At 37.0% G+C, this 13,709-nt stretch overlaps 1 protein-coding gene and 1 pseudogene across 1 annotated transcript; both read left to right on the top strand.

Moving 5' to 3' along the window:
- Window positions 1–368: 368 nt before the first annotated feature.
- Window positions 369–2,414, top strand: LOC114754557 (uncharacterized; annotated as a pseudogene).
- Window positions 2,415–8,009: 5,595 nt separating this feature from the next.
- Window positions 8,010–11,659, top strand: LOC114754499 (EIN3-binding F-box protein 1). The gene is made up of 2 exons (XM_028943267.1): window positions 8,010–8,189; window positions 8,904–11,659. The coding sequence occupies exons 1-2, from the start codon at window positions 8,165–8,167 to the stop codon at window positions 10,814–10,816; spliced, it is 1,938 nt and encodes a 645-aa protein (XP_028799100.1). The 5' UTR covers window positions 8,010–8,164; the 3' UTR covers window positions 10,817–11,659.
- The last annotated feature ends 2,050 nt before the right edge of the window (window positions 11,660–13,709 follow it).

The following is a 13,709-nucleotide window of genomic DNA, read 5'->3' as shown; positions in this document are numbered from 1 at the left end:
GGCTTAAAGAAAACCACATAGGTGTTGTTGACTTGTTATTATGAAACCTTGATGAGCTGAAGATTGGGTTTTTATATACTTTTTAATTTTTAATTTTTAATTTTGCCTCTTTTTGCACTTTTTGGAAGAGTTAATGTCATCCTATGTTGTCATTAGTACTCTTTTAATCTTATTTGGAATTCCATGCTTATTCTTGCTTCTTTTCTAAGCAAGCATAAGATCTAGTGAACAAGGAAATTTGCTAAGGCTTTACTGTTTTTCATTCCTTCCTTAGATTCTTGGGAAGTTGGTAATTAGATGCATATAATATTTTCCCTGCTTTAGGATTTCCTCACAAGCATGTATTCTACGTGTTGCTTGTTATCACTATGGGAGAGTTGCTTGGGGAGGAAACCTTGCTGTTCATTTTTGCTATTTTGTGGTGCTTGTTGTCGTGTGTTGGTGTTTTCTACCTTGGGCTTAAGTGCAAGGAGCTTTTTAGTGTAAGGAATAATTTTTTCCTACTGAATTTAGTTCCAGAAATCATATCATTTTTTTCAGCATATCATTTTTGTTATTATAACACTGATTGTGGACATCCTCGTTCTATATAGCAAGAGGCACCTTATTCAACTATTCTAAGTTCAATTCAAAGGAAATAGAAGAAGGAGGAAAAATAAATAAAGTTGTTTTAGCCCATTTATAATCAGGACTTGATTGTGAAATTTTGTATTATGGTCTGTTCAACCTTGCACAACCTTTCTAATGCTTCTCTTATACTTTTAATCTAAATGCTCAACATGTTTCCTGAGTCTAGTGATGTTATTTGACATGAAGATGCTGGAGGATATATATTTTTCCTTTTTATATGTTTTTTTTTCTAAAGAGTATCTGTTTTAGAAAGAAAAAGTATCTGGCTTGTACAAGTTGAGAAGGAAGAACATGTAATGTGAAAAAGCAATATAAGCTTAGATTATTTAGTGGCTTACTAGAATGTGGAAGGGTGTCATGTAGTGAAGTTACATTACCTTAGAGGGGAGATACAATCTTGTTTGCAATTATTATGTTGCTGTTGAGTTTCTCTTAGCAATATAAGCTTATTAGGTCTCTGTGTTTTGTTGGTTGTTTGGTTATCAATTTGGTCTAATCAGAAGTATAATACTAGAAACACAATAACACCCTCAATCACTCACATTAGGTTATGCTGTGTGAATTAAGTTAAAATGACTGATATCTACTACCCTTTACCACCACCATCTTCTTCTTTTTTATATTCGAGCTACATGAAATGAGTCAGTAGCAGCTGCTAATCATGCTTCAAGTTGAATCTGCTTTGTAACATAGTAGAGGCTGCCTAGGATGCTGTGTAAAACCTCCAATAATTGCTTCAATGGATGATCCATCCAAGAGACTAAGGAATCTAAGTGCAACGGGGACAAAAGACAATGGATCGAAAGAATTTTGGAATAGCAGCCCTTTAGCAATGGATCACAGTACTGGTTAATCCCAGAGAAGCATCTCATCAATAGGCATGTCTAACCATACCTCTAATCCCCAGAGTAGTGCCAACAATCAAATTGATCCTCCTGAGTTTATCAATCATGGCAAGTTTATCGTTAAATATCTATCTATTATGAGTTGTTTCGTGTGTTTGTCTGAGTTAGCAAAGCATACATGTAGTTTTGAGTCTTCTTAGTAAATCATTTTCTTTGCCACATCTTGTTTGGAATAGCTTGAATGCCACCTTTTATGCTAATGTTTCATTGCTATGGTTTCCATATGTTTCCTTCTTATTGACAAGAAGATGAGATTTGTGTGGGGAGAGTTAATTGGTCACAGCCATTTGACATCTTGCGTGTTAAAACTCTCGATCTTTTGAATCGTCATTTTAGCCATTAGATCTATCATGGTATTACCTTTAATTGCAGAAGAGTTTGATGAATGCAAGTCTTCTTCTCTGGAACTAGATAAGGCATCAATGGATTGGAAACAAAAAATCTAAGAAGCAGACACAAGTTAGAGAACCCAGAAAAAGGTAAAGGAATACATACGCTTCCTTCTATAAAGCATTAGGTGTTAATTTGTGGTATAAACATAAGCATAAGCTTTTTGCAGTACTAAATGAGATTAAATGTGGCTCAGTGGGAATGCAACCTATGAGAGCCTACTTGGGACCAACAAGCCCTTTCCCCAACCCTTACTTTTGGGAGTAAGTGCTTTTGAACTTGCTTCTTCTTCATTCATTCATAGAATGCACCATGTAATTGATTTTGAATTATTCTTGTGGTAGGAAATGGTTGACTTTCTTGTTAATGTTTGGGAGCAAGATGGTCTATATGATTGATAAACCAAAATAGGCCTTAGTTTATTGGATTTTGCAGAGAAAGGGATTTGAAATAGAATTTGTTCATCATCCTACTCCCTGCTCAAAGATTGTGAATTTTGTACTTGATTATATCCTCTCTCTCACTTTCTGGTTGTATCAATATGATTATCTGTGTAAAGGAATGTTCTACTCTTGTCTTGCCTGCATTGCAAGTATGTGTACCATGTGCGAATGCTTAAGAGGTAATTGAGGATTAATTTTCACGTGTAGCTTGAATTAGTTTCTTTATGGCATTAGAAAAGTTTAAACTCGAATCAATATCTACCCTTCATCCTAATTTTTATCTTCCTTTTATGTTTAAAGGGTTTTGTTATTGTTGATTTTCTCTATCCTGGTAATATGGACTCACTAAAAGCTTGGGGATCATGTTTATAAACACTTGTAAGCATGTTTCACATAAGATGAAATAAAACTTCTCTAACATACTTATCTCATATTCTGTAAATTATGATCGAAAAAAGCTGCTTATAAGTTATTCTAAATGGCCCCTAAAAAGTCTGATGAAATAGTCCTTCCCAACACGATAAATTAATATTCAAATTCTCATTGGGAGAGGTATTCACATTTAGTACATAATAATAATACCTTGAATAGAATTGAAAAAAAAACATGGACTCTAATAATTTAAATTATTTGACGCGTGAATCACCCATTAGTCCATTACAAAACACACTATTCTAATTAGCAGCAGCACCTTAAGTTAGTTCTTTTGTTTTTCCTTTTGAAAAAACTTTTGGTTAAAATATTTTGGAGGAAGTTACAAGTTAAGGACCCGGTGAACCCACAGCAAAAAAAACCCAAAAGTAATATCCAAACCAGAACCAGGCCTAAGTGGAGATGGGCCTTTTACTCTCAAAAGAAAACTTTCTGGTCTTCCTCTTGACATTGGAATCATCATCATCGTACGTTTATATGAACTCGTTTTGCAGTCTCCTCTGATTCAGTCCCAAAATCATTTTTCCTCGTTCTGGGCTTATCTTTTGAATAACTTTTATTTTGATGCTGTGCCTCAAAACTCCAATAGCAGCAGAATCTGCTGATATATGTTGGTTCAATCACAGGCAGCAGAGCAAACTAAAAGGAGAGAACCGAGAACCTGTTTTGGCCTTCCAAACCGAACGAACCAAAACGCCTTGTTCATTACCAAAATCGAAACGATGGGAAAGGATAAGGTGGTCATTGGCATAGTTGATGTTTATTCGAGAGTAGAAAAAAGACAAAGAAGATCCAAAAGGATTGAGGCAAAATGTGCGTGTCGTTCCCCACCACCACCACTGAGTGTCACAGAAGAACATCGCATAATGAATGAATGAGGTGTGCCTTTCCCACCAGGGAAAGAGAAAGTGGGGTGTGGGCCATTCCCAGTATATGTTTGTTTAATGGGATATAAATTTGTTCTGAAAATTTTTATTTACGAACATTCATAAATTTTTTTTTTTGGTTCAATACTATCTTGAAAGTTAATTATGAAGCCACTTGTCTGGTTAGGAATAAACAGAAACATGCTAGCAATGATTAAGAAAATTAAAACCCAACTACATCAATCTTAAAAATTGTTACAAATTAAGGAAGTTTCTTAGTGAGTGAATTATTTGTATGCGGTCGTGATGACTTGGTGAGTAAAATTAGTGGAGTCACATCAGTTATTGTCGTGAGGGCGCAGAATGAAAAGTGTGTAAAACAGACACGACCTTAGTCCCTGGCGTATCTACCTGTCATTGCTCGCTCTGGCCATCGTGCCTTATATATTCATATTCGACGCCTTTTAATTCACAGAAACCCTCCCTCCCTCACTGCCTCTTTCATCAAAACCTCGACACGTGACTCTCCAATCCCAGCTTTCGTTGTACGTATTTATCGTTTCCATCCCATGTGTAGGGAAGAGATCGATGATGGAAGCTAAGCCCATCAAAAAGCAGCTTTTTTTATTCATTTATTTTATGCCATTAAATACACGGGCATGTTAACGTTTGAAGGCCGAGTTAACGTGATTGGGACAGCTCGCCCTCTCAAAAAAGCAAAGGAAACCCAGTTAGCTTGATGTTAAAAACTGTCAAAACTGTATTAAAGCCAGGCTGTGATTGTGTATGTTAGTAGCAGGCACATGTATCGTACGGGGATGAATCCGGCCAACATAATTAATTTTGTATTGTATAGGAGTGGGGTTCAAGTTGAGATAATTTAAAGGGAAAATTACGTACAGGTCCCACAGAAGGCAATTTATTACTCTGAGGTCCCACGAAATGTCAAAATCACTGACAGGTCCCAAGGGACCTCAGAGTAATATCTTTGATTTGTAAAATGACATTACTGTCCCTCATATTCCAGATTCACATTTGCCTTGTCATTGCGATTTACAACCTCAGCAGTGACTATTAACAACCTAATGAGAGGGCGTTAACAACTCTAGCAGTATCCGTTAACAACTTACTTTATAGAATCATATAACCTCCACATAAGAGTAAATTATAACCAAATAGTATAATACAACAATTTTAACACTAAAATGGGAAGCTTTTTTATATCATTAAGAATTTTAACTAGATCCAATAAGATTATAGTAATATTTTAATGCGAAGATCCATTTATAACCTCAACAGCGACTATTAACAATCGAATGAGAGGGCATTAACAACCTAAGCAGTATCCGTTAACAACTTATTTTATAGAATTATATAACCTCCGCATAAGAGTAAATTATAACCAAATAGTATAATACAACAACTTTAACACTAAAACGGAAAGCTTTTTTATATCATTAAGAATTTTAACTACACCCAATAGGATTATAGCAACATTTTAATGCAAAAATCCATTTACAACCTCAACAGTAAATATTAATAACCTAAGGAGAACTGTTAACAACCTCAGCAGTGTCTGTTAACAACTAACTTTATCGGATAATATAACTTCTAACTATAACTAACTAAATTATAACTAAATAGTCTTAAAGTTAATCTTATATAGTTGTTAGAGGTTATATTATCCTATAAAGTCAGTTGTTAACAGATACTGCCTAGATTGTCAACAGCTCTCTTTGGGTTATTAATACTCACCATTGAGGTTGTAAATGGATCTTCGCATTAAAATGTTGCTATAATCCTATTGAGTTTAGTTAAAATTCTTAATGATATCAAAAAGCTTCCTATTTTAGTGTTAAAGTTGTTGTATTATACTATTTGATTATAATTTACTCTTATGCGGAGGTTATATAATTCTATAAAGTAAGTTGTTAACAGATACTGCTTAGGTTGTTAATGCCTTCTCATTCGGTTGTTAATAGTCGCTGTTGAGGTTGTAAATGGATCTTCGCATTAAAATATTACTATAATCCTATTGGATCTAGTTAAAATTCTTAATGATATCAAAAAGCTTCCCATTTTAGTGTTAAAATTGTTGTATTATACTATTTGGTTATAATTTACTCTTATGCGGAGGTTATATAATTCTATAAAGTAAGTTGTTAACAGATACTGCTTAGGTTGTTAATGCCTTCTCATTCGGTTGTTAATAGTCGCTGCTGAGGTTGTAAATCGCAATGACAGGGCAAATGTGAATCTGGAATATGAGGGGCAGTAATGTCATTTTACAAATCAAAAATATTACTCTGAGGTCTCTTGGGACTTGTCAGTGATTTTGACATTTCATGGGACCTCAGAGTAATAAATTGCCTTATGTGGGACCTGTATGTAATTTTCCCTAATTTAAATGGAGGGTTTAGCCTGAACAGGAGGGAGATGAAGAGGTATGAATCATATGGGAAAAGCTATTGGGTCAAAAAGAGAAGAAGATGAGTTGGAGACATGAATAATCCGATGTCTGAGGTTACAAGTTGAAGATATATAGAAACTGATACATAAATTAAAAAAAAGATGAAGATACTGCATATCCATGGCAGACCAGCACAGATCTGTCGTGGGATTAGAATAGTATAAGGCAAGTGGAGGATGATATGCTTTGAGGAAAAGCGAATCTCGCTGTCTCCAATGTCTTATTTCATATTTAAATCATAATTAATAATAATAAGCTAAATTGATTGATATATATGTGTTGAATATAAAAGAACAAGAGGGGGTGGGAGGAAGATATTTGACTTGAACCAATGAACCTGGCGACCAAACATGGGTGCCTGTGAATCCGCAAGGAAAAGACACCCCCATCTTCCTAATTCACATTTACACTTCCTTTTGTCATTATCTTCTCTTCATATCTTATTCAATTTACCTACCTGATCACCATAATTTTTGTGTCCTGTTTTTTTTCCTCTCAGTTATTTACTAATTAACCTGCCGACTGTAATAAAGCTGAACACAAAACTATAAAAATATGATTTAATTAGGAATATTTTCCCATCAAATAAGAAATTATGATTACTAAAAATAATTTTACTAAAATGTCACCTATATGTTTTGATTTACAGATATCCAGCATGGGAACAATTCAACGTGATCTGTAATATACTTTACATATGTGTGTATAATGTTTAAAGAATCCAGCATGGGAGCCCGTTCAGGCAATTATAGGCGAGTGCAAGGGTGGATCTGCCACATTTATAATATGTTATTAGCATATAATATATATACACACCATGTGTTCTTTATCATCCCCATTTTGTATTAAACTAAAGGGAAGGCAATTCAAAACGATCAAGTTGGTTTCCATGCATGAACCTGGAAGCTTTTGTGCCGTATGATTTTGTTTTGAAAGAATAAATACGAACTTTCTCAACAAGCGGGTATGAATTTTCCAGTTTCGTTCCTTTGGAGTTTGGACCAAACCTGCGCGTCAATTTGAAACAGCTCATCATTCTTCAATGTCAAGGTAACAAACACGAGGAAAAGTTAGGCTCTATTTTAAACATTACTTTATCCATTATTGATACTGCGAAGAAAGACACGAGCTTAACTTGAAATAAACCTCAGATATAATATATATTATTTATTGGAAATCTTAAAAATAACTGTACTAAATATGATTCTTGTGAAAGAAGAATTCCATCTCATCTAATTGAATAGTTTCTATTTATATACAATTTTTTTTCATACTCATGCATAAGTTTTTATGTGTGAATTTAGTGGGAGAGGATTTTTTTGCCTCTTTATTCTCCATTTTGTTTTCATTTATCTCTTTTCTAATAATTAGGGCAATATTTAGACGTGCTGACTTTAATCAAATTCTTCTCCCAAATTCAGCATCTTCAACACCCAAAAAGACAGAATAAAAATAATTATCTAAAATAATGAAAATAAGTTAGGTATATATTATTTTCTACCAATAATTCTTTTTTCCCCCTATACATTATTACCATCGGCAACAATAATCAATATTTTGCCATCAACCGGGCAAACAAAGGCCAACCATCTCAGATTAAAAAATTGCGTGGAAAATCAAAACCAGATCCCCATATATCTGGTTTCTGGTTTCGGGGGGGAAGAATATTACAAAGAAACCCCACTTTCTATGCCCAGATACATTGCATGTGGGTACCATTCAGTGTATTGTCGCGTACCGGAATGATTCGATTTCCACTCGCGACGATAAAAGCTTCCCTTTGACAAACATCACCTCTCCATTTCTCTTCTCCCCAATTCCTCTTCCTCGTTTTCCTTTTTGCCCTATCTAATAGGGTTTTCATGATCTTCTAGATCCACTTTCTCTCATGCATTCTTGCCCTCAACACTCATACGTCGCAATTAACGCCATACTGTTCTTCTGCTCTATCGTTTTTGCTCTCTTTCGAGGGTTCTTTGGTGGAAATCAGTGCAGATTTGAACTCCCGGGGTTTATTGAACTATACCCATGTCTAAAGTCATCGGCTTTGCCGGTAAGTTTATGGATTAATCCTATCATGTTTGATTATCTGGTTTGTTTGTTATGGTTATGCTGAAATCTTCTGGCTCGCTGTTGTTAATATTTCTGGACATGAAATAGAAACCGAAGTCTCGAATTTTTTATGATAATCTCGTTTTGCGCTGAGATTTGATCGTGGTAGTTGATCGTGTAAATGGTTTGTTCTCGGCGATGCTGTTAGTTGTTTACTGTGTGTTTTCCCAGTTGCTTCGGGCTTAAACCTTTTTGGCATTCGATGACTGATTGATATGTGGAGGATAAGAATATATCTATCTTGTGATCGGGGTTTAGGTGTTATTTTAATTCTATTTTTCCATGAAAGACCTCTTGTCCCCTGGACGATGCTGTGGGATGTTCGGCGTTTCAGATTTTAGTCTATTGTGTGAGCTTGGTTTCTATTTATAAGATAGCCAATCTAGTATGGAATTTTGTTATGAATCCTTTTGTTTGATGAAAAGAGAATAAGTCTGTTTGAGTACGTATTTGAGATTGATCTTTTCTGTTGAAAGATAATCAAAATCTTAATCCTTTTGTCAGGTTAGATCCTAATGAATTTCATTCATATGTGTGGTTGTTTGTATTTTGTTCCATGGTTTCATTCAGACTTGATAGTTCATATTAACTTGTCTAGTCAATTTTTGTTTACACAGTTTATTTTCCTAACTCAGCATGTGTTTATGATTTTCAGGAGGTGACGATTTTTGCCCTGGGGGGTCAATATACACTAATCCCAAGGAATCTAATCTATTATTGTCTCTTGGCAACCATGTTGATGTTTACTTCCCTCCTCGGAAGAGATCTCGAGTCACAGCACCTTTTGTTTTTGACGGAGAATGGTTTGAACAGAAGCAGAAGACATCTATTGAAGCTTTGCCAGATGAATGCCTCTTTGAGATCTTTAGAAGGTTGCCTGTAGGCCAAGAAAGGAGTGCATGTGCCTGTGTTTCCAAGCGCTGGCTTATGCTTTTAAGCAGTATTTGTAAGGATGAAATCTGCAGCAGCAAAATTACCACACATGAGAACGAGTCTTGTGAAAAGGAGGTTGATGATCTGGAATTTGGGGGTGATGGTTACCTGTCCCGGAGCTTAGTAGGAAAGAAGGCAACAGATGTTAGACTTGCTGCCATTGCCGTTGGTACTGCTTCTCGTGGAGGACTGGGAAAACTTTCTATCCATGGGAGCAATTCAGATCGTGGGGTGACCAATCTAGGTCTCAAGTCTGTTGCCCACGGATGTCCTTCTTTAAAGGGGCTTTCACTTGGGGATATTGCTACCATTGGTGATGAAGGCCTAATCGATATTGCTAATGGATGTCATCAGCTAGAGAAGCTGGACCTTTGCAAGTGCCCAAAAATTTCTGACAAGGCTTTGATTGCAATTGCAAAGAACTGCCCTAATTTGACCGAGTTATCCATAGAATCATGTCCTAAAATTGGTAATGAAGGTCTACAAGCTATTGGGCAGTTGTGCCCCAATCTGAGGTCCATTTCAATCAAGAACTGCGCCTGTGTTGGTGATCAGGGAATTGCAAGCCTGCTCTCTTCACGTTCTTTTGATTTGGTAAAGGTGAAGCTTCAGGGTCTGGCCATTTCTGACCTCTCTCTCGCTGTTATTGGACACTATGGGAAGGCAGTTACTGATCTTGTCCTCTCCTGCCTCCCAAATGTTGGTGAGAGGGGGTTCTGGGTCATGGGTAATGGTCATGGTCTGCAGAAGCTAAAGTCACTCACAATTGCATCCTGCCCCGGAGTTACAGATATTGGGCTTGAATCTGTGGCAAAGGGCTGTCCAAATCTCAAGCACTTCCACCTTCGTAAATGTGCGTTTCTATCAGACAATGGATTGTTATCATTTGCCAAAACTGCTCTATCACTTGAGAGCCTCCAATTGGAGGAGTGCCACAGGATCACCCAACTTGGTTTTTTTGGTGTTATTGACAGTAGTGCAAGATTGAAGGCTCTTGCCCTCGTAAGCTGCTTTGGATTCAAAGATCTGAATTTGAGATCGCCTCAGGTGTCTCCTTGCCAGTCGCTCCAGTCACTAACAATCTGTAACTGCCCTGGATTTGGTGAATCTACCTTGGCTGTGCTTGGAAAATTGTGCCCTCAGCTGCAGAATATTGAATTAAGTTGCCTCCAGGGGGTAACAGATGCTGGGTTGCTTCCACTGATTGAATGCTCTGAGGCTGGTCTGGTTAAGGTTAATCTTAGTGGTTGCATAAATCTGACTGACAAGGTGGTCTTATCAATGACCAATAAGCATGGTTGGACGCTTGAGACGCTAAACCTTGATGGCTGTAAAAGGATCAGTGATGCTAGCTTGATAGCAATTGCCAGAAATTGCCCATTGCTATCTGATCTTGACATTTCTAAGTGCGCAATCACTGATGCTGGAATTGCAGCCCTGGGTAGTGCTGAACAACTCAACTTGCAGGTTCTTTCTTTGGCAGGTTGCTCTTTGGTTTCAGATAGGAGCCTGTCTAGTTTGATGGAATTGGGCCAGACCCTTTTGGGATTAAATATCCAGCAATGCAAAGCAATCAGCAGCAGATCTGTTGACGTGCTTCTAGAACTTCTTTGGAGGTGTGACTTCCTCTTCTGAGCAGCACGACTTCATCTCACTTCAAAGTAGGACAGCCAGCTAATGCCACGAATTGGAACAGGCAGGATGTTTTTTGGACAACTTTTATGATCAGCGTTGCACAATAGTTTTTGGGTCCATTATCGGTGGGTCTTTAGTCATCCAGAGTCTCGGTTCCCTTTTTCCAGAGCATACAGTCACTTAATTTTTATGTTTTTGCGGGTTTCCTTCAATCGGAAATCTGTTCAAAGTTTTTGGCTCCTGTTCATGGTATGCCGTCTTTTTGAGTGACTGTAAACCTCTGTGAACATAGATGCCGAGTTCTGGAGTTAGGATTCTTTGTTAGTGGTGTTGGCACCCGATGGATTTAGCTTAGCTTTGCGTTGGTTTTGCCACCATGTGTGTTCTTAGTTCTGCTTTTTTAAGTCTTTTACCGCTACCAGTACCAGAGTCCGTCAGTCTGATGTTTTGCCAAATCTTTCACGTCTGTAAACTCTGTTGTGGACGTGATTGTTGGGGTCTCAGTTTTACTCAAAAGGCAGGCTCAAGTTAAAGAATCTATGGTCTTGTAAGCCTAGATGCAGTGTGTGGTTCTGAGTTATGATGATGCCTTGTGTTCTAGGGCTTTGGCCGTGGCAGCAAGTTATACAGGTCTGCCATGACAATCCTCCCTGTCATATGGGGAAGGATTGTTTTTTATTTCCCAAGCCCTTGTTTTTTAGGCCTCATTTTTCTGGAACTGTAAACTGCAACATCCGAGTCGTGTAATATACTGATGCCTGCCCTCTGTGATGTATGATGTATGTCATGTTATGAAAGTAATGAATAAAAATTTGCAATCTTCTTCTATGAGAATTTGAGTGAGATATGTTCTTGCTTACATGCCATTTCAACGATGATCTCATTGTTGGCTTGAAATTGAGCAAAATGTGTGATTGTGACCTGAGTGTTGATTCCGGCCAGAGGGATAATTGTGCGGCTAAATTCCACTAGTTGTGTGATATCACACGAGACCCGATGGCTATGAAACACACAAAATGTCATCAGCTGTTTTAATGACAAAATTGCCCTGCATTGAACAAACTCGGGAGCATTTGGAAAACCAAGTTGTTGAATGCTGACCTGTTTCCTTTGAAACGGAACTACCGAAAGATGGCTAGGTTCAGTAGGTTGGGTTGGATTACTATTTACTACTGTAAGACAATGTTTGCAGACGACGCAATGGCACTAGAACTTCACATGCCTCTGTCACGTAAAGTAAAGCTAATCTATTATTCGATGCCCCACGCCACTGGACTTGACATGTGAAGCTTCCCTTCGTGCTCAGAACTTAGAAGCCCCATTTACGTTTTGAACCCACCCGTTGATTTGGTCAAGATTTCGGTTTACACACAGTATTGTGAATCAATGTTCAAATTTTTGTTAGAAGAAATACTAGTTAACAGTGTCTTGAATAGAATTATTTCTAATAAAAAGATGACTTAGCCTAACCAAAAAAAAAATCAATTTTTCTAACAACTTGTAACTCGATTCCACGCAGGCTAACAGGTCGTAAAATACTAAAGCTTGGTTTGTCTGTATCCAAAGCTATTTCACAGATAAAATATTGAGTAAATTATGGAGGTTGGTGAGGGCAGAGACAATATGTCTGGGCGTGTGATTTTAGAGAAGCATTATTGAAGCAGCCCTACTATGCAAAAAGACTGGTGAATCATGTGAGCTTCACTGGGAAATATGTGGTGGTAAGAGGGGATACCTTTCATGAGGGGCAACCTTTCATATTCGTCAATCTTCTACTATGTCAATTATTATCACGGTCGAGACTTTTCACGCAGCTCAACAGTATGTGGTTTCAGAAACAGTGATGTTTGTGCAATCATACTTTGTCTTCTCTGCTTCCGTAATGATCCTCACAGCACTATGCTTCTTATTCCTCAATCATTTGATCCTAATCCTCTCTACAGAGGATTCTGGTTCTACATCGGATTCACTGTTGATTTCTTTCAAATTAACTTGAAAAGTCGTTTGAACTTGTACGAAATGAAAGGTGTCCTAATGCAGTCGATTTACAGGGAGGATGGTTTGAGACTTATGGGAAGGATTTGAAATGACTCTTCAATCCATTGAATACTTGAGAAATTTGAAAGATTCATCGAATGGGGAGGAGCAATAATGGGGTATGGTGGGGCCTTGTGTTGATTCCAGAGACAGGGTTCGAGGATGAAGAAACATTCGGATTGTGGACATGGCATTAGATTAGACGGCATTATCAAAGAAAGGAAGCCTTTACTTTTTCTAAAGGACGAAAAAACCCTTAAACAACTCCCCTGTTTGTTTCGACGCTGACCACAAATTGAGCCAGTGACAGTCTAGTGATATAAAAGCTCTTGTAGCTTGTAACTCATGTCATTACTATTTGGTCTTTTAACTTGGAAGGACCACAAAAAAAAAAAAAAAAGACAAATTGAAGATCCATCTTACCCAATTCTCTAGCTTACTCCATTAAGAATGAGGTTGAAGCTTGAATCTCACGAAAACTACCATATAACTCTCCGATGTGGCGGCTCTCAGGTCAGATATTATGCTAATAGTCCAAATTCTAGTGTCTATATTTGTATCTCTTGACTGATAATAGCAGATAGGAAGACATTAGGAATTTTTGCAAAAAGGGGTATGACAAAATTAAAAAAAGAAATAGCTATGACGAAATGAAAACGGACTCCATGAAAACCTGAAAATGATGCTTCAGCCGATTTTGTTTTTTACTCTGGTTTAAGCATAAAGGAAGAATTATAATAAAGTCTCACAAAAAAGAAATAATTATCAAAAAGTTTTAATAACAACCTTAACAATTTATAATAACAAGTCTTATAGTGAGAATGACAACATCTGATATTTATTTTTTAATTATTTT

The sequence above is a fragment of the Neltuma alba genome, unplaced genomic scaffold, assembly GCF_004799145.2.
Source record: "Neltuma alba isolate B1F8T4 unplaced genomic scaffold, ASM479914v2 tig00010148_pilon, whole genome shotgun sequence".
Taxonomy (NCBI): domain Eukaryota; kingdom Viridiplantae; phylum Streptophyta; class Magnoliopsida; order Fabales; family Fabaceae; genus Neltuma; species Neltuma alba.
The sequence above is the reverse complement of the archived record's forward strand: the minus strand, read 5'-3'. Positions and strand labels throughout refer to the sequence as shown.